The 26,458-nt window shown below is 45.8% G+C and overlaps 1 protein-coding gene and 1 pseudogene across 2 annotated transcripts in view; one reads left to right on the forward strand and one right to left on the reverse strand.

Annotated features, from left to right (window-relative positions):
• Positions 1-510: 510 nt before the first annotated feature.
• The window catches only part of DZANK1 (double zinc ribbon and ankyrin repeat domains 1), a 74,945-nt gene continuing 48,997 nt past the window's right edge, over positions 511-26,458 (reverse strand). The window contains exons 13-19 of one of the 2 annotated variants that reach the window (XM_024753734.1): positions 15,465-15,570; positions 14,310-14,384; positions 12,496-12,592; positions 11,703-11,803; positions 10,113-10,193; positions 9,460-9,587; positions 511-1,329 (exon numbers count right to left, since the gene is read on the reverse strand). In XM_024753734.1, the coding sequence (XP_024609502.1) occupies positions 1,206-1,329; positions 9,460-9,587; positions 10,113-10,193; positions 11,703-11,803; positions 12,496-12,592; positions 14,310-14,384; positions 15,465-15,570 (712 nt within the window). In that variant the 3' untranslated portion in view covers positions 511-1,205. Of the gene's footprint in view, positions 1,330-9,459; positions 9,588-10,112; positions 10,194-11,702; positions 11,804-12,495; positions 12,593-14,309; positions 14,385-15,464; positions 15,572-26,458 lie in introns of both variants that reach the window. The other variant, XM_024753733.1, reaches the window with a different exon arrangement.
• LOC112405372 (lysosomal-associated transmembrane protein 4B-like) lies at positions 19,206-19,905 on the forward strand (annotated as a pseudogene).

The raw sequence follows: 26,458 nt of genomic DNA on the forward strand, positions 1-26,458 counted from the left end.
GGCCGCTGCATCCCTTCCATCTTCTGAATCCTGAACCTTGTGCAGTTTCTCTTGCAGCCAACCCTGAGCCCAACCTTAAAGGAAGAGAATTCTGGTAAGGTCGTCCTGGCTACACGAAGCAGACATTGTGCAAACCACCCAGACACCAAACCAGATGACTGTCCTTGGCGGGGCTCTCCAGACACTGGTTACCCTGGCAGCCGCTCCCTCCCCTTCTGCAGGCTGCCAGGCCAGGCATCTACCTGGGAAGCCAGGGTCGGCACCACCCAACCCCAGTGGGGTTTGGGTCCCACTCTGCACCTGTCCGCCTGCAGACAGTCACCCACCCTGGGGAAATAAAGTGTAGGCAGTGATGCCAGCAGAGTCTGTTACTTATTGTCGTCAGTGAATTATTCTAAATGAACAAATGTCCTGTTTACAAATGTTAACAGAAACAATTTAGGGACTCCTACTGCGGCATTAGCACCCAAAGATTGAAATGACGATCTGAAAAACAGAAATGAGTCAAAATTACACATTCCTGCAACTGGTTTATTTGAAGCTTATGTGTCAACCAAAGAACAAGCCATAACAACAGGAATATTGCTGAGTTTAGCTTAATAAGGAAAAGTTCTACTCAGCTCAATCTTTATGCACTAACTAATTTGGAACTACTTACCAGATACATTAAGCAAACGACAGGCAGGACAGTACGTGGCTTCTCACCATTTGTCTTAGACAAGGGGACAGAATATATGTGTTACCTCTACTTATATTTTACGTGTACTCTGTATGAACACGTACACACACTACGTACATTTGCTTATATAATCCTACACTACTTCTGGAAAGACACGACGGACACGGATGTCACTGGTGGCCTCTGTGGAGGGGACGTGGGTGGTTGTGGGGCAGGGACGAGAGGGAGACCTCTTGGCTTAGAACCGTGTGCAATGTTATCTACTGAGAAATAAAATGAAAGAGCAAATTCTAAGACAAGCAGCAATACACCACGGAGAGCGTACACTAAATTCACCACTCTTCAGGGCATTTGGGGAGATACTCACGGGGTGCTGGGGGCTTATACTGTCACATAACTTTTAAAAGCTTATGAGTGCCTCTCGAGCTCAGTTTTCAAACCTCAAATACACGTTTCAGAAGGAAGACAACAAAGCACAGCCAGAGCTGGATGGTTTCTTTAAAGGAAGCCTGCGGGGCCCTCAGGGCTAATGGTCATCCAGGCTGAGCTTGGCAGCAAAGAGCGAGATGACGGGGTCATCCCCAGTTTCCAGGGCCAGGTCATACGCCGTCTGGTCTCTCGCGTTCTTCTTCTGAACGCTTGCGTTGCATCTGCGAAGGAAATGGGGGTGAGCGGACGGACTCAGGTGTCCGAACCTTCCCTGCCTTGGAGGCCAGTCTGGGAGCTCCTGGCCCCCGTCGCAAACTTCCCCCAAGAGGCCACCGTGACCAGCCCTCAAGGGCAGCTCTACCCTGAGACCTGAGGGGCGCTGTGATCTCACACATCCAGTGCCAATCCCGGCCGTGGGTTCCCATTGCATCAACGACCCACAACCAAATGGGTTTAAGGGGGCAACGTTTTCATCGTGCTTTTAAAAGACCTTAGTGCCCTGGGAGCCATGGGGGGATTGTGGCTCCATTACTGGGTCAGCTGTTCAGGAACCAGGACCCTCTGAAATCCTCACAGGCCAACAGGGGGATCACTGTGGCCATCAGTGTCCCTCGGAGGCCAAGGAACATACCCCAGTAAGGCAGCGATGCACTCCCTGCCAGGCCCAGCACAGCTGCTCCATGAAGAGCTGTAGTTTAGAGTCTGTTTGGATGGGAAAAAATCCCTGGCTAAATCCTTGGTTCTCATCCTCGAGAAACTGGAGACGGAGCAGGTGATCAAAGGGGCCTTGGTTTCACCCATGACCTATTTAACTAACCCAGGAAAATCTCTTGACTCTGCCCTCTCTGCTCCTTTCCTTGGAGGATTTGGAGGGTAAGCTTTCATATCAGACAGAAAGTGAAAATCTGTACACATATTCATTTTTTAAAGTGAGAAACCCCGTAAGAATATGGTTTGTAGTCAATTTAGCAAATGCTAATAAATACTACGTTAGTATATTTCCTCCAAGAGTTCATGGAACGCATTGGACACAGTCTCACCCTTGACTTGTCCCTTTGGGCACTGTCTGTATGACAATAACCTTTCAGGATTGTGGCTCCTATTCTTGTGTAAGGACAATGACCTTGGCTTCAGTGAGTTTGGCTTGTGTGATATGAAAATAAACATTAATCTTAGAACCCAGAGGGCAGGCCCAAGAGGTCAGACAGCATATTTTGCGGATCTGCCAGACTGTCTCTACCTTGCCTGGTCAGCTTTGGCCCAGTGAGTGAGCAGTGGATGCTGCAGTGGAGGATGGGGTGCTACCTGCGTTCTAGAGTTCATGAAAGGCTCCTGCCCAGAGGTGGCAGGAGTGATGGAGGCAGGAGTCGTGGCTGAAGACAGAGATGAGATGAGCAACTGGAGGTCTGCATTCTCCTGGCCCTGATCTTTCCCTTGACACCCCCACCCTGTCCCCTGCACCTGCAGAAGTACCTGCTGCCAAACATTTATCCCAATAGAGAAACAGGATGGTGGCCTCTTTCCTGAAGGAGATAAACGGAGCCTCTGGCAACGTCCATGCCCAGAGGGAAGCCTTCCACTTGTCCCAGCCTGAGAGCAGCTTCATACACCCACAACCCACCCCAGATGATAAGCTCCTGTCATACACATAGAATTCCCACTCACCTAGCCCATTCCACATTCTCAAACATGGATGGATGACAAAGGATCACACACATCTGAGAAAAATCTGCAGCATCAAAGAAAAACCAAATACAAATGTAAGAAATTAAAAATGACTGAAGACAATATCAGACAAAAACAGAAGGCTATGAAGAAGAAACAGAACAAAAAGGAGCTCTTAGAAAGTAAAAATATGACTGTTGAAAGAAAAAGTATTCAGCAGAGGGTCAAGAAAATCTCTTAAAACAGAGAGAAAAAGGGAAATGAAAAATATGGGGGAAAAAATTAAAAAGACAGACAGAGGGGGTCAATTCGAGTGGCCCATCACCTAACTAATAGGAATTCTAGAAAGAGAGAATCGAAAAAAATGGAGGAGAGAAGATACCAAAGAGATAAAATTTCCCTGAGCTGAAGAAACACATGACTTTTCAGACTGAAAGGGCCAAGTGGATGAATGAACAACAGCACATCAAAAAAATACCCCTATGAAATTTCAGAACATCAGGAATACGTGCTTCCAGAAGGAACGAACAGGTCAGAAATGAATAAGAATTTGCTGTAGCATTTTCATGGGCTATGCTGGGTGCTAGAAATCATGAGAGCAAGGCTTGATTATTTTGAACACAGAAATTAATATCAAGGTATTAGTAGTCAAGAATGAAGAGAAAAGAAAGTCATTTTTGATGTTCAAGGACTCAAAGGTTTCTTTCTACATACCCTTTCTGAAGAAGTTACCTAAGGCCACACTCTAGCCTGACAAGGGTCAAAACCAAGAAAGAGGAAAATGTGAACAATAACTATAGGTGGATTCCAGTGAAAAGAAATCCCATGATGACCACTGTGCAGCAGGGCCAGAGGGCTGCCAGGCAAAATCCGAGTAGGAAGTATACTCCCAAAGGAAAGTCTCTAAGAAAAAAAGCACTGAAAAAGGAAGAAACCAGGTAAGATTATGGATGCGGTGAAGGCATGTTCTTTTTCAAACCAGAAAAAAACAAAGGCAATCAGAAAGTCCAGGAAAATCAAAGTCACACACAAAAACACACAAGTTGTTCATGGTTTATGAAAGGAAGTGAAATGTGACCTGATTTTGAATAATTTATGGTGTGTAAGGAGAATCTACTTGACGTTTCTGGTAAGAAAATTTTACTTTGAGTGGCCTAAGTGTTGTTTTCTTGAACCTACAAACAAGAAAATGTAATCAGAGTATACCAATGAACAATATTTATGTAGCTATTATAATGCAATTGCCCTTCATGCTTTTCAACTATTGCAATCAACCTATGGATGAAGAATGGATGTCTTCATTATGTTAACACAAGTAAATATAGCTGTGATTAGTGTTGTAAAAAGTAAGCATATACTAATAGAAGTTGTGAGATGGAAGGGGAAGGAAAGGTAGAGGTTAAGGTAGAGAGCACTAATATACACTTATATGCACTTACATCCAGGTGAATCAAGAGACACCACTGACATCATTGAAAGATGATGATTGAAATACAGGAGTTTAGGCATATCATTTATATTTTAACAGTAATTAATAAAGAACAAAAACCGGAACAGAATGATCGAAACATGAAGGTCCGGTCAGCAAGCAAAGTCATCACCTATGACAGCAAGAATCAGCAGATACTGTCTAAGCATGCTAAACCACGAGTGATCGGTTTAAGTGCATTGTTTAGTGACAGAGATATAGGTGACTCTCGGAAGAACTTTAAGACATTTACATGTAGTTGTCCTTGGAGACAAGGACTGGGGGTGAAGAGTTGAGGGCGGCAGAGGACCGCCAGGCCCTTCCACAGGATTTGATTTTTCAATCATGTCTACGTCTTACTTCGATACAATTAAAAAGTGATTTGGTGCATATGAATAGTTTCAATAAACATACACAATTTAAGAAATCTTTCTGCCAGACTAGCCATAAATAAGGCAACGTCAGTACGACTAGGCCAGAAATGAATAATGAAATTGGTGACTAAACCTCCCCATACTGCTCTGTACCTAAATCAATTCCCAGACTAATTCTGGGAGTCTCTGGTCCTGGGGGATGGGGGTGGGGGCTTTTCCTGACCACACCACACTCGATTCTCTTACCTGGCTTTATTTTCTTTGTAGCACTTATCATGCTCTGAAATTACTCATTCATTTGTTTACTTGTTTATTGCCTGTCTCCTCCACTAAACTGTAAGCTCCATGAGGGAAGGGAAGTGATGTCTTCATCACTGCTGTATCTCCATCACCTAGAATGCTGACCAGCCCACAGTAGGTGCTCAGAAACCACTAGTAAAATGAATACATCAATGAAAAGAATGAATAGACAAACAAATTTAGGGAAGGAGTATTGCCTCCAAGATTGAAACCCATGTGAATTGCAGGAAAACATAACTAAGAACTCTGCATCCACCTGTGGGAGGGCAATCCTCTGCCTGATTCGGGCTCCAGAATCCGAACTGACCAGGTAATGAGAAGGCTTTCCACTTTCCAAAGTAAACGAGAAACTTAGCACTTTCACCGGTTTTGTGTTGCAGCAGAACTCTAAGTGTCCAAACACCCTAACGGTCTTAGACCTTGTCTAAGTTTAGATCTTATCATTCATGTGATTTCAGCTAACTTATCTGGCCAAGGCTCCTGGTGCCAACCAAATCTGAGTGGTATGATTGGTTAGTTTCTCCTATTTCTCCAGAGGCAGTAAGTGAAAGCGGCAAGGCCACGTGCCTTATGACAGAATTTCCATGACTTTCCAAAGATCTGCCTTTGGTTTGATACAAACAGTTCCTGCAAGCAACTAAGATTTGGGGATCACCCTTCATATTGCTGTTGGTGGTGGTGACATTATTGTGATTAGTTTGATCAGATCAACATAACGGAGCGGTCAGGCACGGGGGACAGTCCCGTGTCCAGCAGCACTGTGGGGTCACTCCTTACCACGGACCATGCTGGGCTGATTCTTAACGTCTCAGTGTCTGTAAGAATGGTCTCTGGACCCTCGCTACTCAGACTGTGGCACCTGGACCATTGGCATCTCCTGAGAGCTTGCTAGAGATGCTGGATCTCAGGCCCGGCCCCACCCAGACCTACCAAATGTGCATTTTCACAAGATCCTTGGCTGATTTACATACACATTAAAGTATGAGAAGCATTTATCAAGTTCATCTTCTTAGCGTTTGGTGCAATAAAAAAATACACATGCCCTTTCCTTAATGTGAAAACTTGGACTTGGGAAGGCTTGGTGACATCTGTTAACAGAAATAGAACTTAGAACTTAAATCCAGTTGTGACACCTTTCACCCAGGGCTTCTGTTATTTAAGCCCCACGTGGCTCTTCTCCCAGAGCCAACTCACCCATCCCCATATCCTATGTCAATCATCGTGCAGTTGACACTTTCCACGCAAATCCTGATAATCCTCTTTTTTCATAATCGCAGCTTCACGACTGCCACCATTAAAGTCCAATCATCAGGCTCCAGGCACTACAAACGATTTCATTTCATCCTCCACTAACTCTATGACCCGAGTTCGAATATCCCCATTTTACAGATGAGAAGACCTAGCGAGAGGAATATGTTCATTTTCTCCACATTTTGCTCTCTCCTGCCTCCAAACTGTCCCCTGTCACCACAGAAGACTCTACTTTCCCCTCCTTTAGCAAAATTCCCAGTGGTCACATTCAAAGTGTACATTTCTCACGAGGTCTTTCAGATGACCTCTCCTGGGCTCTAAGTCACTTGAATTATTTGTTCAGCTACTCAGCACATGTGTGAGTGCCAGCCTGGTGCCCCCAGATGTGCCAGGGCCACCTGGTCACCTGGGACACAGTGCTTGTTCCCCTCTCGGGGAGCTCAGAGGACCTGGCTGTAAATTCAGGGTGGAGGGGTACACAGTGTGCTACGGGGGTCTGACCACAGAGGTCTCAGTCACACCAGACACCAATCTCCTCCTCAGCTTTCATCTTTCCTGCCTCCCCAGTGGCATAAATAAGGCTTCACTGTCACTTCACCCCCTCAAGTTCCTGGGGCTTCATCACGCATTCACCATTTGAACTCAGATATATTCACAGGGTTGCGGCATCTCCTAGGTGGACTCAAGACCTTCTGTCTTCACAACTCCCCCCAGGCTGAGAGCAGAGCGCAGTATTCTATTTACTCAATAATGGGGCTGGGGGCGGGGATCTCTGATGGCTAGATTTTCTGGGTTGGTGGTTTCCTGCGTAACCACAGTTTGGTTTTGGAAGATGATGAATCATGACTCTGCCAACTCTTAGCTGTGTACCTAGCTCCCCAAACAAGTTAACTGCAACACGGCGAGGGCACGAGACGGAGCGCGTCCTGCCATCAGAACTCCATGCTGCGAGTCTCCTCCTCCGAGGAGCTTGTCGTTGTCACGGCAGACCTTCCAGAACGCGGTTGGCACAGCAAGTACTGTGGTGCTCCGTGAATTTGTATCATAAAGACACTTTTCTACTAATGCACAAGCAACTCCAACTGTTTACTCCAATCTAAGTATCACGGTGAGTTAAGGTACTCTCTCTCTCTGTAAATCCTGAATTACCTAATAGAATAAATCTCCACAGGTGAACCTCTAAGTAAACTGATGGTTGCATTTTCCTCACTTGCCTGCTAGGGTAGAGCTCAGGGGCTCGATATTTGAAACTGCCAGTGAAGAAGGGCATCTACTGTCCAAAAGCAAACAGCATCTCTCTGTGTCCCTCTCCTCGCAAGACTTTTTGAATCCATGTTTCTGAAGTCTGCTGGTAAGAGGTGTCAGCTTTGGTGGAAGATGTGTATTTCTCCTCAGCCATCCCCTTTCTGCTGAGTATGAGTTTATTCTGGTAAGAAAGACAGAAACGTGGGAACCAGAAACCCTAGGGAGGGGCTTTCTGCTACCGGCCAAGCTGCTGGACAGAAGTTACCTGTATGGAGACCACCTGGGCTGCCTCTCGCCATTAGCTAAACAGGCTCAGGGTGAGAAGAGAATGTTAATCCTTGTTTGCAAAGCACAAGTCACGGAGCCTCTTTTACAGGAAAGTCAGATCGCCAGATGGCTTGTGCCTGAAGAGCTGTAGATAGTGGAGCCTTGAGGTCATGTTCCTGGGTCTACAGAGGTCCAGCTGTGGGGCAGAGGCCGGGTGGACCCAGGCCCAAACACTGTGAACTAACAAATATAAACCACACTCAGCAGAATTGGCTCTCAGTGGAAAAACCTGCTTTCTGAACCCGCCCCTCCCTGACCCCACGTGAGCTATATTCTGCTAACAGTAACCATGACAATGCAGGGGGAGTGACAAAGGGCTATTACACACCATTCAGCTAGACCATATAACCACGGCGTTAGACTTAGTAGAAATGCAAGGAGATCACATGTGGATAGATGTCAGTTTACAGAATGGTAATGAAGCAACAATGGGAACTGAGGAACACCAAAAAGAGACAGGTTGCCTGTTCCACGTCCAGAGTTAGGTTCATCCTGTTAGCCGGACTCTTCATAAAGCCAGGACTCATCACACTCAAGCAACAATTCAAAATGTGCTCAAGCGATTTTTGTATCAACCACAAACATTATATGTAAATGCTATAAAAAATCCTTATCTGAATTATCCAAACATAAAGTATACCTTCACACAAAACAAGGTGTCATTATTTCTATTAATAATGATAAAAGTGTGGGAATGTAAATGACGAAGCTGACAAGGTATGACGCCTGTGAACCCCAAGAGAACTTGAGAAAGTAAATTCCAGCCATCGAGTGTGTACACCCACAGGCCAAACACTCTGCTATAAAATTAAACTGATAAAAAGGGGGTCGTGTCTACTGACACAGGAGTCCTGCTGGGCAGAAACTTTAAAAACTGCACATAGAAAAATTAAGAGAGAGATATTTTGAATAAAAACGCTAGAGGAAATTTTGAAACAGAGGAGAACAGAAGCAAAGCTATTTAACTTTTGTCCGCTGTGCTCCTTGCCATCCTCGGCAGCACGATTCACAGACCGGGGCCCCCAGCTGCCTCAGTAACAGTGCGGGCGGCAGTGGTTGACCTGCGATTCCCCCAGATGACTTCCAGTTCAACAGCATGGTCAGCGGGATGTAAGCAGTTAACAGCGAGGACCTGGACTCAAAACACTGTCCACCCCAGGTCCCCAGAGTAATTTGCAAGAGAACAGTGGACTCACAAGGCCGGGTGGGGTCAAGGGTGGGAAAGGAACAAAACCATCCCACGTGGCTGGGGATTTCGTCATCCCGCTTCCCAGCTGTGGAAACAGGAGACGATGTGGTGAACCCACATGCACCGCCTCTCCCCTGGGCTGTTCGCATCCACGGACGACCAGATAAGGTTTTCTTTCTGCAGTAACTTCATGGGTACATTTCCATCGTGGTGGAAATCATGATGAAAACACTGCTTAACACCCAACGGCTAAGGATTTGCAGGCCCACAAATATGAGTTAACAAAATGGATCATCATTTATCAAAGCTACTAAAAGTTAGACAATCCAGTAGTCCATTTAAAAACCTTTGTTTTACCCAGATTTGGAAAACAGAAGCAGTTAAGACTCTCATTTAGGCCAGAACGGGTTGAAATGGTTCCTAAGTGGTTCAAGTTGAACACGGCCTGCAAACTGACTGCAAGGAGGAGCCCCACCAAGTACCAGCTGGCTGCGACCTCACCACAACTCGCCCTTCCGCGAGTTTCACTTACGGGCCCCACTGCTGGTCCACGTCCGCTCCCCTCTGCACGAGAACTGGGATCGCTTCATGGTGCTTGTTGGTGACCGCCGGGCTCAGAACGGGCTGGTCTTTGCTGTCACCGCAGTTGGGATCTGCTCCCTGCCGCGTGTAGAAAAGGACAAACTTGCGCAAGGCCTAAGCTCAACGTCACCCGCTCGCCATCCTAGTAAGTATAACAAACCCTTGATGGAACTAAACAGCTTTAACTCAAAAGAAGCAGGAACCCCAAGACCCAACCTACAAAGACAGAGCTGCCAAGTCATGTGCGCGATAAAACTTGTGTTTCTGCTTCCCCAGCGGGAGGCCAGCCACCTGGATGGACAACCTTGCTTCTTTAGGAAACATCGTGGCCACACAGGGTCACAGACCAGGGATTCTGTCCACCTTCCTGCACTTTATTTGGGCTCCTGTGCACTTTTCTGCCTATTTTCTTTGCTATAAAAATTAGCAACAGGTAACAATCAAGGTCAAGTTTTTGACTAGCCGTTTAGCCCACTTCCAGACAGTTTTAAGTTAAGTGACACTGTGATTATCACAATAGCAGACGAAGCTTCCGTCTGAAAGAGGCGGGGTGGCAGGCCTGGCTGAGAGCCTCAGGGAGGCGCGCTCCTGGGCTGCACTTACTTCACCACATAGCTGTTCCATCACAGACACTCTTCCTTCCCCTGCTGGTCCGACTGCCTTCAGCAGAAGCCTGTTTTCAGGCTGCAGGATCACAGAAGGTGGTCGTTTGCCGCAAAATCTTTTTACCGTCACGCCCCACTTGTCCAGGCTCAACCCTCAGGGCAAATGTTTCCTCTCCTGGGTAAGTTCTGAGTCCCAGGGACAGGTGAGTGTGAGCACAAGTGTGTATGTGTGTGTGGTCTTCAACGGCCAGCAGCACAGATAAACACATCTAATGTAAATCTAGCCAGTCTCTGAGGTCTTGCCTGGGGGAAGGACACCACACTGACATTTTTTCATGTTATCAAGGGCAGGGATGCAATGAGAAACCTCGTAAAACCTCAGAAACCACACACTAGTTTTATTGTGAATATTTCGAGGAAAAGCAACCAGGTGAATCCTAAAGTTTAGGCTGCATGTTTTATAAGGTGTTCGAAATCAGCCCGAGTGTGACCACCTGCCTGCGGAGAACCCTCCCCCGCCCCCGACCAGGCTGGGTGCCCGTGTGCCTGCCGGGAGGCCCCGGGGCCCCGCGTGACTGAAGTGGTGGGGCTGGAGGGGGGAACTGACCCTGTGTCCACCTCCAGCTCGCTGCCACAGCCCAAGACGGCCGACCGGAGGGCAAGGGCACCCACTGTCTCTCCAAAGCTCCCGTTAAAACTATTCATGGTCCATAATTGTGAAAAACAAAACTCTTAACAGCTGAGGGAAACCGGGAAAGGGTACCACGCATGGATCAGAAATGGTGAAGAATCCCAAAGATTGAAAGCAGATGGAATCAGACTGACAGGGAAATCAAAGCCAAGAGGAAAACCAGCTGCAGACCCCAGACATGTGAGTGTGTTCTCTCCAGGGAGCCCAGCAGGAGGGCGGCGCTGGGTGTGGCTGAATCCACAGCGTGTTATTAAAGGGCTTTACCGTGAATCACGGGGATGGCTGGCATCCCCTCCGCTCTCCCTGCTTAAACCCTGATACTATTTGCCATACAGTTCACAATTGGCCTAACAGAGGCTTCTCCTGGGAGCACTGGGCCTGGGCAGGGCGAAGGGCAGAGCCCAGACGTGGCACGGGTTTGGAGAGCCAGGAAGGAGTGGAAACCACCACGGCACTCCCACGACCGCGCTCACCAGCAGAGGAAAGGCCTTCCCATGCTGGCAACTTCGAGGACCCTCCTCCACCCACAGAGACCTCAGGCCCACAGACCCAGCCGGGCACCCGTGCTAATCAAACTAGCCCTTCGTTTATCAACATGACCTAGCAACCAAGGAGCATCACATGTTCGAGACAAACCAAAATCAAGAAAGAGAAAGATGAGCAGATAGAACTGACCCCAGAGGAAACGGGATCAGGAGACTGAGGAGAACTTTAAAATAATTCCAGTGAATAATCTTGAGAGATTTTAAAGGTTTTGCCTCCATAAAGTAAAAACACACTGCTACAAAAAAGGGAACAGAAAATGAAAAATTATTCTTCTATTTAAACAATCTCAAAATAAAACATTAGATGCACAGGCTGAAGAAGACAGCTCTAAGGATCAAGGAGAACACATACCGTAACCTGCTGCTGCTTCTCTTGAAACATTTTGGTCTTGAAATTCTTGGTCCTTGTGACCTTCTCCGTGGTGTCTGGGGTGCTCTGGCTGTAGTCACTCACTGGAATGACAGGAGTCGAGGACCAAAGTGAAGCCCCCCGCCACTCCCATCATGTAAAGAGCCACTCTCCTGCCATGCCCCCCTCAAGAGGTCAGAAGGAGGAAAAGGCTTTTATAGAAATTTCTATTTGATGAAACCTGGCCCAAAGGACTCCTGGGGCTGTCCTTCTTGGTCCAGAACCAGAGGATGGGAGGAGGGAGGGGAATAAAAGGGGCTATAGTTCTCAGGCCCCAAAGAGCACCCCCTGCCCCAATTTATCTCCCCAGTTCCTGTGAAAGACTGCAAAGGTCTCAGGACTGACTTTGGGGTGGCCAGAGGAATAACATGGGTGGAACGTGAAAGTAAGAGGCCTGGCTGGGCCGGCAAATCTTAAGCAGTTCTCTCCATCCTCGCCAAGTCACTGTGTTGTTTTTGGTTTCTCTTTTTTAATTATTATTTTTTCTTCCAGGTTTACTGAGATGTAACTGACATACAGCAGCGGGGCACAGCAGAATAATCTGACTTACATACACCATGAAATGATGACCGCCAGAAGTTTAGTGAACATCATCATCTCATATAGAAACAAAATGAAAGAAATAGAAAAAAAAATTTTTTCCTCGTGATGAGAACGTGTAGGATTTACTTTCCTGTAACAACATCCATATAGAACTGGTCAACTGCTTTAAAGTCCCCGGAAGGGGACAACTCACCCAGGTTGGACCCACTGCCGAAAAGCCCGTTCCCTCCCTCGGTGACACTGCTCAGAAAGTGGTCGCTGAACTTCACCGTCTTGTTCAGGTAAAGGTTCTGGCCAATGAAAAAATTCCAGCACCATGAAAGATGAGGCTGCCGCGTCCCAGCAGAATGGTCTCCCTGCTCACCTGCTCCTCTTTCTGTTAACGACAGCCCTGTCTACCCAGACAGTCAAGCCTGCAGCGTGACCACGCTTCCAGACACCTCCCTCACCTCACTGTGATGTTTTGTCCATTCTGTCTCTTATGCAACTCCTCATTCTGGCCCCTCTTCTCACAGCGAGATCATCGCAACAGCCTCCAAACAGGTTCCTGCCAGCCCACCTTCCCTGTGGCTGCCCCAGCCCCTTTATACAATGAATGTAAACGTAACTGTGTCCCTCTGTGCTTACAACCCTTCCATGTCTTGGGATTAGGGTGGCCTGACGGGGAGGCTCAGGCTGCAGAGTCTGTATCCTGGTTTGGTCACTTAGTAGCTTAGGGGCCTTGGAAGAATCAAGTTGCTTAACTTCTCTGAGCCTCAGTTTCCTCACCCGTAAAGTGGAAATATTATGACCAGCCTCAAAGAGAGGTTGTCAAAGCAAAATGAGGTTACATGGATGTCTATAAAATGAGGATGGGTGATACACAGGCCAGATCCAGGATTCTGTATCCACCTGGACCGGTTCCACAGCGTGGCACCCTGCTCCTGCCATCGGGAGCCCCCTGCTACTTCCTGAGGACAGAACACGCAGGCTAAGAAAAAACACACACAGAACCGGGGACACATCCCCGATTTCTACGAGATGGACAGCATATTGCAGGTGCTCTTGTGTCTGTCCAGTTCCCCTTAACCAGTCAGGTGCCATCCCAGCTGCCACGGTGGCTGCTAACAGCTCACAGCTGACCCCCGTCTCTAGCTGCCCTCAGTCGGTGAGTGCTGACCTGCCCTAGCGGTTATGCCCCTCCCCCCCAGCCTCAAGTGGGGACAACTGTGTGGTGTGACTCGCCGTGTTCTGCGTCCCTCAGTCCCATTCTCCTGAAGCACCTCCTCGCCCAAGCTCTGCTGCAGCCACACAACCAAAAACACAGCATTTAGTGCTTTCCTTGGTTACAAAGCACATTCACATGTATCTTCCCACTGGACACTCCCAGCCTCCCTGTGGGTCAGGCAGGGCCCAGCTATCTGTCCCAGTTTTAGAGACATCGTGAGCACCCTGCCAGGTCACGGCCAGGCCCCAGTTCCCCTCCTTTTCCTTGCCTTCTTCACTCTCTTCTCAATCCATTAATTATCCTTTTGTACGTTGTGACTTCTTGTCCAATGAAACTAAAGCTGCCTGTATCAGTTAATGTTTGTCACACACTTATGGGCTCCGTGGCAATGTTCCAGTTACCAAATGAGAGGGAAGATCAAGGGAGACATGGCCACAAAGTACGGCTTATTTTTATAGGCAAATAGGTCAAGGTACATATCAGCAAACATTTCTGTCAGTCTTTCGCCTATACTCAGACTTCAGTGGGTATAAATAAACCTGAGAACTACAGGACCAATAGGGTGGGTGATAATTCCTTTCTGTTCTTATGACATCTTTATGTGCCTGAAAGCTGGCTTCTCTGAGGTTTAGCTCAGTTATTTATCTAATTCTATGAAATTGCTGGCCTCCAGTTAAGTTTCATAATATTCTAAACTCTTCCTTTCTATGAATTATGCAGAAGCATTTCAATAAATCATAAGCTACCATTTACTAGGTCAGTCAATTTTGAAATGAATAACTTCCGGCGGTTTTACTCACCTTGTTTGAGACTTGAATATAATTCAGCCTGATGCTAACTTCATAGCCATCCTCATGGACGGTAGCAGAGATGAGCTTGTAAAAAAGTATTAGAGAGAATTCACAACCATGAGTGTGGGACTCAAAGCCCGGAGCCACGGCCAAGAAATTCTGAGATGCCAAGCTGTACATTTAATCAAACATTTAATTAACACAAAGGCAGGCAGGAAAAGAGAAACAAAAACTAGATGAAATAGGACACAAATGGCAGACACAAATCCAGCCTTCTCTATAATTCCATTAATTATAAATGAACTAAATACTCCAATCAAAGAGCAACTGCCAGATTGGTTAAGAAAGCAAGACCCATATTGATACTCTCTATAAGAGACACACCTTAATGAAGCCACATGGCTGCAAGTCATCACCTGGCAAAAAGTAACCTGGGAGGGCCAGGCCTTGGCAATCAAGGGCCAAGTATTCAGATGAGCAGCTGTCTCTGTAAATAGCGGGAGGAATTTAGATCAATGGGGCTCAGCAAATGCTTTAAGGATCAGATAGTAAATATTTAGGTTTTGTGGGCCATACGCTCCTTGCCCTTGCAGTGCAAAAGCAGCTACAGACAATAAGTAAATGAATGAGTGTAGCTGTGACCCAATAAAACTTGATTTACAAAACTGGTGGCAGGCCAGATTTGCCCCACAGGCCACAGTTTTGAGACCCCTAGATTAGGCCAAGGAATTAATAAACCACCAAAATAGATTATCAAAGGAAACTGACAATGGGAAACTACTTGACAATGACACAGTTCCAGTGTTGGCCTAACTTGGTGGCAGAGGAGGGGATGGGCTAACTTTGAAAGGTTCTTTTAGTCTCATGACAGAGGAAAAGGTCTTCTCACAGATGTGTGTCTTTATAACAGCAGTATCCCTGCGGTCTGACAGACCTGCTTCAGATCCTGAATCCCCTGAGACCCAGAGTATAGTCTTGGGCAGGTCACCAAATCTCTCTGAGCCAGTTTTCCTGGATGTCAAATAAGGCAAGGAGGCATGGAAGGTGGGGCAGGAAAAAGAGAAAGGGCAAGTAAAGTGCAACTTCAGGACAGTCCGTGTGAGCGACCTCAGCCTGATCCCATGTTATGCTCCAGAGAGGAAGTCCTGCTCAGAGGCCACCCACCTTTCCCATCCTGGGCTCTGCAATCAAGGCCCGGAATTCAGGGTTGTTCTGAGCGTAAGACCTGAGGTGAGCGGAGATATGGTCCACCTGTTTTCTCCAGTATCCTAAAGAAGGAGAGAAACCCAAACACACGGATGATTCTTCTGGGGTGAAGGAGGAAAAGTGTCAGCATGCAACATGCATTTTCAGAGAGCTCATTTCTCTTTGCCAAACTCTGTGATGGTTTTTGCTTTCTGAACCTCGACTGCGTACTAGAATAAGCTCCATGAATATTATAGAATTCCAAAGGAACGTATTTTGTTTGCCATATCTGGGGTCTTTTTCTTTTATTCTTTTAAAATTAACCATATTGAGAAACAACTTACTAATAAAGTGCCCCTATTTTAAAGGTAAGTGCCCCTATTTTGAGTTTTGGAAAGTGTATACGTCCCATCGATATGGAGAACATTCCCATCACTCCAGAAAGCTTCCTGTGCCCCTTTCAGTCTGCACAGGGTTTAAACTAATTCAAATTTATTGCCACCATTTAAGGCCTGAGAGAGTTCACATGAGTCTGGTTTCTCGTGCACAGGTGGGCGATACAGCAGCACTGGGCCTGCCCTTCTGCCAGGCCTGGCTGCCTGGGGCCGAGGGGTGGCTGCCCGCTTTGGACGGGGCAGGGCGCTCCAGCCGGCCACAGCCCTTGCAGGCCTGGCTGCCTGCCTTTACTTCCTGGCTCTGCTCTGTGCCTTTACTTCCTGGCTCTGCTCTGTATGAAAGCCTGCATCGGATCCCACCTCATCATTTTACCAGTGAGGACACTAAAGCTGAGAGCAATTGGGTGGCTTTTGCAAGGTCATCCAGACATCTAAATCTTACTCAGCCTTACTTTCCTTACCTATAAAATGGGACCAATACCTCTTACCTCATACGTTATTGTGACACCAAATAAGAGAACCTCAGTGTCTTAGTTTGGGTTCCCCTGACAGCAGAGCCTGAGACGAATATTTAGGACATGTAATTTCTTTTGAAGGTGACCCTGGGAAGCACAAATGATGGAGCAGAAACAGCAGGACAGGGCAGGAAGGGAAGTCAATTAAGAATCTGTTAAAAGCTGGTCAACGCCGTGGGCAGTGGGGCTCCGTCCTGCTGGGACCTAAGAGGAACCAGGCAGAACACACCCCAGGTCTGTGCGCTGGACAGAAGGACCGAGGCGTTCACTCTCCGCCCCCGGCCCCGTGTGTGAGCTCCAGCACTTCTGAACTGCACCCGCCTGTGGACCGGCAGTCTTCTACTGCTCTGAGGCAGCAAAGCAAAGAGATGCCGTGGCATGTTTGACAAGGGACGCGAGCAAAGATGCGCAGAACCAACCACCACGCTGTGCTGGAATCAGGAGGGCAGAGGGGTCTGGGCATCACGAGAGTCGGCTGCCAGTAGCTGACATAATACCAGAGCGAGCACTGAGCCCAGCACAGGGTTTGGCACAAAGTAGGCACATTCACCCCACAAACAGTCACTGAGCACCTCCTGTGTGCCACACATGAGGGCTGGGGATACAGCAGTGAACAAAGTTCTTGCCCTTGAGGAGTTCACAGGTGGACCCAGAGAAAATACAGGTAAATAAATAAATACGCAGGCAGGAGTATGCTAAACACGAAGATCTGACTGAGAATCTACAACAGATGTACAATTCCAAGATCAAATGTCAACTCTCAAAAAAGCCTACAGGGAGGGCTTTATGGAAAGGCTGGGAGGGGTGAGGGGGTCTTTTGGAAAAGGTCCTGGCAAGACCGTAAGTCCTCTTTTGGGGGGTGAGGTCTGCTCCCTCCCAGCTTGGGATGAAAGAGGGTGTTCCAGGGGCTGCCTTCTGCTATAGGGAACTGAGGTCCCATGTCTATTTTCTGTTGGTGCCAAGCAAAGCGCCCCAGAACTTGGTGATTTAAAACGTCAACCACCTGAGGCCTCACACTTCTGTGGGTCCGGAGTGTGGTCAGCGCCCAGCAGGGACGGCTCATCTCTGCCCCACATGGTATCAGCCGAGCCATCAGCTGAGGCTGGGGCTCCGAGATGGTCTCATCCCTGTAGCTGAGGCCTCGGCTAAGATGGCACAGAGCTGGGGGTCGCCTGGCCTCTCTTTTCCTGTGACTGCCGCCTGCACCCTTTCAAACGTCAGCAGTCTTTGTGGTGGCTGTTGGCTGGGCCTTGAGGCATCTGTCCTCATTCAGTGATCTGTCCTGACCTCTTTACACGGCACTCACTTCCTGGGGAGTAAGTGCAAGCTCCCAGCCCTCCTAGGTCCAGGCCCGGAACTGTCGTGGTGTCTCTTCTGCCACTTCTGCTGATCAAAGCAACTCGCAAGGCCAGTCTAGATTCCAAAGGAAGGGAAACAGCATACAGGGGTGGGAGAGGTCATTCTGGTCATCTCTGCAGACGATCGACCAGGACACTCATGCCTGGAAGACAGTGGACTGGGTCCTGACTCCCAGTTGGGAAATCCATGAGGCAAGAGAAGAGCTGGGAATGACTGACTCCCAGCTCTGCAGCCCAAGGAACTCACGGGACCTCATCCCCGTGGAACTATAAAATAAACAAACATTTAAAGTGTCTGGGGCTTCCCTGGTGGCCCAGTGGTTGAGGGTCCGCCTGCCGATGCAGGGGACGCGGGTTCGTGCCCCGGTCCGGGAAGATCCCACATGCCGCGGAGCAGCTGGGCCTGTGAGCCATGGCTGCTGGGCCTGCGTGTCCGGAACCTGTGCTCTGCAGCGGGAGGGGCCACAACAGTGAGAGGACCGCGTACAGCAAAAAAATAAAAAATAATAAAAAATAAAGTGTCTGGAAATGGTTCTAGGAACATAGAGCAAATACAGAAACACTTGAAGAAGAAACTGTGCTAAAACTCAGAACAGCAAGAGTCTGTGGTGTTTGAACCATGACCCACCCTCTCCTCCCCTCTCTCAGCTGAGCACGATGAAAACTTCATTCCACATGGTTCAACCATAAACACACAGCTCCCTCTCCTCCCAGCTCCCAGATCCCAGCTGGAGAGCCACGGAATCTTCCCAGAAGAAGCAGGATTTCAGTGTTTCTCATGCCGCCCCCAATTACCTGCTGCAGAGACCAAATTCTGGGCAAGTGCAGTCAGGAGTGGGGGCCCCCCCTCCTCTGTCCAGCCACCATTTATGGGATGGACGCTCTCCTTTGGGTCTGGTACACTGAGAATACTGCGGTCCAGGTCATCCTCGTACTGGCTTATTTGTAAAGCAGAGGTCTCATAGCAGAAGAGGCAAGTCAAGAAGACCAGAGGTGACAGCTGCACCCCCTTCACTGAGTGCCCAGCCGCTGAAGAGAAACACACCATTGTCCCCACCCCCTGATCCAGAGCATTGGCTCAGATATTTTGCACAAGGGAAGATAAGACAGAGAGCTCCGAATCTCCACAGGAACCCACTCCTTTGGCAAGAGTGTGAGGAAGTTCAGGCCTAAGGATAACAGTGAATGATATGGTAAAAAGCAAGTAAAAGAAGCCTAGAGATAGGAGTTAAACCATAGGCTGGCCAGTTTACCAAAGAGAACCACAGAAGTAAACAGCTAAGAAGAGCTCTCCTGAAGTCTGAAAAGTATCTCAAACACTGATCTCAAAAACTATCCCTATAAAGAATCTCAAATTTAATTGGATTAGGGAGCCGACAGCAGCCGCGCGGCGGGCCCAGACCCACGCGGCCGAAGCTCCTGCAAACTCGGGCGCGCGCTCGCGCCACTGCGCCGGCGGCCCGAGCGATGAAGACGGTGGCCCCCTAGACGCGGTTCTACTCCAACAGCTGCTGCCTGTGCTGCCATGTCCACACCGGCACCATCCTGCTCGGCGTCTGGTACCTGATCATCAATACCGTGGCACTGCTGATTCTACTGAGCGCCCGCCCTGGCTGATCCAGATCAGTATCGCTTTTCAAGTTCTGAACTCGGAGGTGACTTGGAGCTCATGGATGATGCCAACATGTGCATTGCTATCGCAATTTCTCTTCTCATGATCCTGATCTGTGCAATGGCTACTTATGGTGCATACAAGCAACACGCAGCTTGGATCATCCCATTTTTCTGTTACCAGATCTTTGATTTTGCCCTGAACACCTTGGTTGCAGTCACTGTGCTTGTTTATCCAAACTCCATCCAGGAATACATACGACAGCTGCCTCCTGATTTTCCTTACAAAGATGATATCATGTCAGTGAATCCTACCTGTTTGGTTCTTATTATTCTTCTGTTTATCAGCATCATCTTGACATTTAAGGGTTACTTGATTAGCTGTGTTTGGAACTGCTACCGATACATCAACGGCAGGAACTCCTCTGCTGTCCTGGTTTATGTTACCAGCAATGACACTATGGTGCTGTTACCCCCGTACAATGATGCCACTGTGAATGGCGCTGCCAAGGAGCCGCCACCACCTTATGTGTCTGCCTAAGCCTGGAAGTGTGGCATAGCTGGGAGCGATGGCTTGACTTTCATACATCAGAGAAATAGTTCTTTAATTTTACTTCTGAGATGAGCTCTCTGTGCCTATTTGTTGCTGAAAGGCTACAATTTAAAATTTTAGATGTTAAGTTGAAACTCTCTGTAGTTTGAAACCTATTCTTTAGCTAGAGCACCGTGATAGAGTAACTGTAGAATTCTTTCTGTGGGGTTGGGGTGGGCTCCCCTAGTCTTTCCTCAGCATTGAAACTACCCAACAATCCGGATGAACCTTTTGTCCCCGAGGAGTCTGTTGTACGTGCTGAGCCCCAGAGTTGAAGAATTTGTGACACTTTTCTCTCCATTCCCTCCTTTCTCTTTTGAAAGCGTAAAATAAAATCAAAATTATACAATGCTTTTCTTAGGCCACTCCAGTTTATAGAACAAACCCTTAGGAGAAAAGGAATGTTAATCGTGTAAGGAGTCCATATATACACATAAATAAAACAAGAATTTCCTTAGATCCTTTATGATTTAAATTCAGTGACAATTTGAGTTTGCTGGTCAAGGATTTTTGTCCACGGGTTAAATTGAGACCCTTTGTCAATTGCCGGCAGTGAGGACAGTCAGTCACCACCCTGGTGGCTGCTCTTGTACACCCATGTCTGGGGTCACGGCACGGTGTGTTAGAGGGGAACCGATTGGTACTGTGCTGTATCAGGTTCTCCCTTTCTCACAGTTTCCCATCCCCACTCAGAGCCTAGCCTGACTCAGGGAGGACATCCATCAGCTTTTGTCAAGTGGAATTGCTGATATGTATTTACCCAACAATCTGTAAAAAAGTTTTCTTCTCTCCCTGCAAGGCACATCCTACTACTTTGAATTTCTGAGTATGCCTCGTCATCTTTTAAAATGAGTGTAATACAGACTTCAGAAAAATGGGAGGTGGCGGGGGTGCTTTCCTTGCGAAATGCCCTTATCTTGACTACCTGAATTTCAAGGGACTTTTATATATTCATATGTTCAAAAGTCACAGCTCTCCTGTTTGTTCATTATTGAATGTGCTGTAAATGAAGCCATTTGCAATTAAAGTGAGATTTACCCACATCCAAAAAAAAAAAAAAAGTAATTGGATCAGCCTGTAGAGCAATTTACACCCCCACAGTGGGGTGGAAAGTAATAAAGCAATCAGCCAGCAATAAGTGGAACTTAAAGGCTGGTTATGGTCAGGGAAAGAGATGGTCAAAGAGAGCCTTGCTAAAATCGTGGTCATCCTAGGGTGACAGGGTGCATGGCCAAGGCCTCACTCTCCAAGGAGCAGCTTCAGAGGTGTCCCACTGTGGGGGTGAGACAGAGCTCAGGAACCTGGTCCAGCTGGTCACTAAACAAACAGACAAGCAAATAACAGTAACAAGCCTGGAGGTGAGGTCAGTACCCAGAGTTGCTACAATATTATATATTATTTTAAATGTCCAGGTTCCAAAAAAAAAAAAGAAAATTTAAGAGACAAAAAAGAGACAAAAAAAGAATGCAAAGAAACAAGAAACTGTGATTCACACACAGGAAAAAAAACAGGCAACACAAACTGTGAGAGAGGTCACATGTTGGAGATTTAACAGATTTCAAAGCAGCCATTGTAAATATATCCAAAGAACTAAAAGAAACGATGCATGAAGAAGTAAAAGAAGGTGCCTCATGAAATACAGAATATCAATAAATACATAGAAATTATATATAAAGAGAACCAAATAGATATTGTGTAGCAGAAAAGCATAATGATTGAAATTAAAAATTCACTAGAGAGACTCAGAAGTTAATTTGAACTGACAAAAGAAAGAATTAGCAAATTCAGAAACAGATCAATAGATATTATGCAATGCAAAAAACAGAGAGAAAAAAAGAATGAAGAAAAATGAACAGAGCCTAAGAAACCTGCAGGAAACTATCAAACATACCAACATATGCATAATGAGAATCCCAGAAGAGGGGACAGAGCAAAATGCAGAAAAAATATTTGAAGAAACAATGGCCCCAAACTTCCCAAATTTGATGAAAGGCATGAATTTACACATCCAAGCAGCTCAACTAATTCCGAGTAGGGTCCACACCAAAAGACACACTTTTAAGAGACAAAAACAGAGAATCTTGAGAGCAGCAGGAGAGAAGTGACTCATCACATACAAGGGATCTGCAAGAGATTAACAGCAGATTTCTCACCAGAAATCATGGAGGCCAGAAGACAGTGGGATATCATATTCAGAGCGCTCAAAAGAAAAAAAAAAAACCTGTCAACCAAGAATCCTATTCCCAGAAGTTATCTTTCAAAAATGAAGGCAAAGTGAAGACATCACCAGACACTACAAAACTGAGGGAAGTCATTGCTATCAGACCACCCTATAAGAAACACTAAAGAAAGCCCTTCAGGCTCAAAGCAAATGACTCCAGACAGTAATGTGAATCCATACACACAAAAAAACAAAGAGCACTGATAAAGTAACCATGTAACTATAAAAGACATTATAAATGCCTATTTCTTTTCTTCTCCTAAAAAATATAATAATATATTGCATAAAATAATATGTATATAGGTGTAGTATTTGTCCTATAACATATAGAAATGTAATATCTTGGCCAATAAGAGCACAAAAGAGGTGGACAGGAGCAAAGCTTGATTGGGCTAAGGAAATGGCTCCAGATGGTAACTCAAATCCACAGGAGTAAACAAAGACAACTAGAAATGGGAAGAAAGGAGGCTAATATAATAAAAGCCATAAATATATAATAAAGTTGACCCTTGAACAACACAGGGGTTATGGGCACCAACCCCCCATACAGTTGAAAATCTGTATATAACTTTAGAGTTGGCCCTCCGTATCCACGGTCCCACATCTGTGCACTCAACCAACTGTGGATCATGTAGTACTGAAGTAAGCATACAGTGAAAACAAAAAATCCACATATAAACAGACCCACACAGTTCAAAGCCATGTTGTTCAAGGGTCAACTGTAGTTCTTTCTTCTTTCAGCATTTTTAAAAGACATAACGTTATATAAAGTAATAAATATAACAGTGTTTTGTTGGGTTTGCAACATATATAGATGTAACATATATATGTAGGCATTGTTGTTATATATACCTATAAAACCAGGAAGAAAGAACAGAGCTATATAGGAGTAGCATTTCTGTGTCACACTGGAATTAAATTACTATAAATCTGAAACATATTCTGATAAGATGTGTAAGGTGAGGGGCTTCCCTGGTGGTGCAGTGGTTAAGAATCTGCCTGCTAATGCAGGGGACACAGGTTCAAGCCCTGGTCCGGAAAGATCCCACACGCTGAGGAGCAACTAAGCCTGTGTGCCACAACTACTGAGCCTGGGCTCTAGAGCCCGTGAGCCACAACTACTGAGGCTGCATGCCACAACTACTGAAGCCCACGCACCTAGAGCCTGTGCTCTGCAACAAGAGAAGCCACCGCGATGAGAAGCCCGCACACCACAATGAAGAGTAGCCCCTGCCTGCCACAACTAGAGAAAGCCCATGCAGCAACAAAGACCCAACGCAGCCAAAAATGAAATAAATTTAAAAAAAGGTGTATAATGTAAGCCCTAGAGTAACAACTAAGGGAATAAGCTGGTATGGAAAAACCTGAACGAACTTTTTGGCCAACCCAATATATAGGGGAAAAAACCCATTAAACATTCAAATCTTACATTAGAAAATATGCAACACAAAAGCAAGCCGTAAAGGAGGAATACAGGAACAAAAAAATACAAACATTTAGAAAAGAATGAATAAAATGGAAGACACAAATCCAACTTTATCAATAACATTAAATGTGAATGAATTTAACAGTCCAATCAAAAAACAGAGATTTTAGACACTTTAGATTCAAAGATACAAACAGATTAAAAGTAAAAAATATGGAAATATATATATCATGCAAACAGCAACCACAAGAAAGCTGGACTGGCTACACTAATACCAGACAAAATAGATTTTAAGACCAAATAAAATGTTACTAGATAAAAATAGGGACATTTTATAATGAAAAAGGGTATCATGAAGGTATAACAATTATAAACAATTGTAAGTATGTACCTAATAACAGATAACCAAAATACATGAAGCAAAAACTGAGGGAAATGATGGGAGAAACAGACAACTCAGCAACAATGGTTGGACAATTTAATACCCTATTTTCAAAATGGATAGAACAACTAGGCAGAAGGTCAGCAAGAAATAGAACACTTGAACAGCACTCTAAACTAGCAGGACCTAATGGACATCTACAGAATATTCCACCCCCAAGAGAATATATATTCTTCTCAAGGGCACATTCTCTCAATGGATTCTCCAAGATCATATGTTAGGCCATGTCAAGTCTCAATAAATTTAAAAGGGTTAAAATCATACAAAGTATGTTTCTGATCACAATAGAATGAAACTAGAAATCAATAACAGACAGAAATTTGGGGAACTCACAAATATTTGGAAATTAAATAATTCTTAAACAACCAGTGGGTCAAAGAAGAAATCACAGGGGAAACTAGAAAATTCATTGTTGAAAGAAAATGAAGGTACAACACCAAAACTTATGGGATGCAGTGAAAGCAGCACTCCCAGGGAAATTTATAGCTGTAAATGCCTACATTAAAAAAGAAGAAAGGCCTCAAATCAAGACCTGAACCCCACAAAATAAATAAATAAATAATTTCACCTAAAAAAAAAAAAAAAAGACCTGAACCTTTGACCTTGAGAAACTAGAAAAAGAGCAAACTCCACCTAAAGCAAGAAGAAATAAGATTAGAGTGGAAATTAACGAAAGACAGAACAGAAAAGCAATACAAAAAATCAACAGAACCCAAAGTTGGTTCTTGAAAAGAGATCAGCAAAATTGGCAAATCTTTATCTAGACTCACCAAGAAAAAGAGAAGTGACTCAAATTGCTAGAATCAGAAATTAAATAGGGAATATTACCACCAACCTTATTGAAATAAAAAGGATTATAAAGGGACACTATGGACAACTGGATGCTAATAAATCAGGTAACTCAGACGAAATGATGCTCAGCATCATTAGTCATCAGGGAAACGCTGATCAAAACCATAATGAGGGCTTCCCTGGTGGTGCAGTGGTTGAGAGTCCGCCTGCCGATGCAGGGGACACGGGTTCATGTCCCGGTCTGGGAAGATCCCACATGCCGCGGAGCGGCTGGGCCCGTGAGCCATGGCTGCTGAGCCTGCGCGTCTGGAGCCTGTGCTCTGCAACGGGAGAGGCCACAACAGTAAGAGGCCCGCGTACCGCAAAAAAAAAACAAAAAAAACAAACAAAAAAAACCCATAATGAGACACTGCTCCACACCCACTAGGATGCTTGTAATGAAAATGTCAAATAATAAGTGCTTATAAAGATGTGGAAAAATCGGTACCCTCATACACTGCCAGTCAGAACGTAAAATAGTGCAGCCACGTTGGAAAACAGTCCAGAAGTTCCTCAGAAAGTTAAACATGTTACCATTTGACCCAGCAACTGCACTCCTATGTACATACCCAAGAGAAATGAAAACATATGCCACAGAAAACTTTCTATGAGAATGTTCAGAGCACCATTATTCTTAACAGTCAAACCTGTTCACACACACACACACACACACACACACACACACACAAAGCTGGACACAACTCAAATGTCTATTACTGGTGAACATACAAACAAATGTCATATATCCACACAATAGAATATCACTGAGCTATTATTAAAAAAATAGAATGAAGTACTGAAAACATGTTACATGGACAAAACTTGAAAACATCATACTAAGTGAAAGAAGCCGGTCACAAAAGACCATATTATATGCTTCCACTTATATGTCCAGAATAAGCAAATCCATAAAGACAGAAAGTAGATGAGTGATCGTTACACCCTTGGGAGGGGGATGTACAGGGTTTACTTCTGGGGGGATGAAAAGGTTCTAGAAATGCAGTGGTGATGGCTGTACTGCTCATGTACTAAATGCCACTGAATTGTACCCTTTAAAATGGTTAAGATGGTGAATTTTGTGTCATGTGAATTTGCCACAATAGAAAAAGAGATTATGGCAGTCAGCAGTAACGACGCAGACTAAGCACATTTCTGTGTTAGTAGTACACATTCTTTTTTTTTTTTTGCAATACGCGGGCCTCTCACGGTTGTGGCCTCTCCCGTTGCGGAGCACAGGCTCCGGACGCGCAGGCCCAGTGGCCATGGCTCACGGGCCCAGCCGCTCCGCGGCATGTGGGATCTTCCCAGACCGTGGCACGAACCTGCGTCCCCTGCATCGTCAGGCGGACGCTCAACCACTGCGCCACCAGGGAAGCCCAGTAGTACACATTCTTATGTGCGACTTCATTTACCAACGCGACAATGGGGCTAAGAGTCAAAACATGCTAAAAGTTTAAGGAAGTGCTATTATTCATACAAAGCAAAATTACTTGAAGAAAGAAAAATAAAGGCACTTCTTGTACATAAAAATGAACCGAAAGGAAGATAAAAAATGTAATTTTCTTTCAGGGAAAGAGTGGGT

This window comes from Neophocaena asiaeorientalis, unplaced genomic scaffold (assembly GCF_003031525.2).
Source record: "Neophocaena asiaeorientalis asiaeorientalis breed wild unplaced genomic scaffold, Neophocaena_asiaeorientalis_V1.1 scaffold302, whole genome shotgun sequence".
NCBI lineage: Eukaryota > Metazoa > Chordata > Mammalia > Artiodactyla > Phocoenidae > Neophocaena > Neophocaena asiaeorientalis.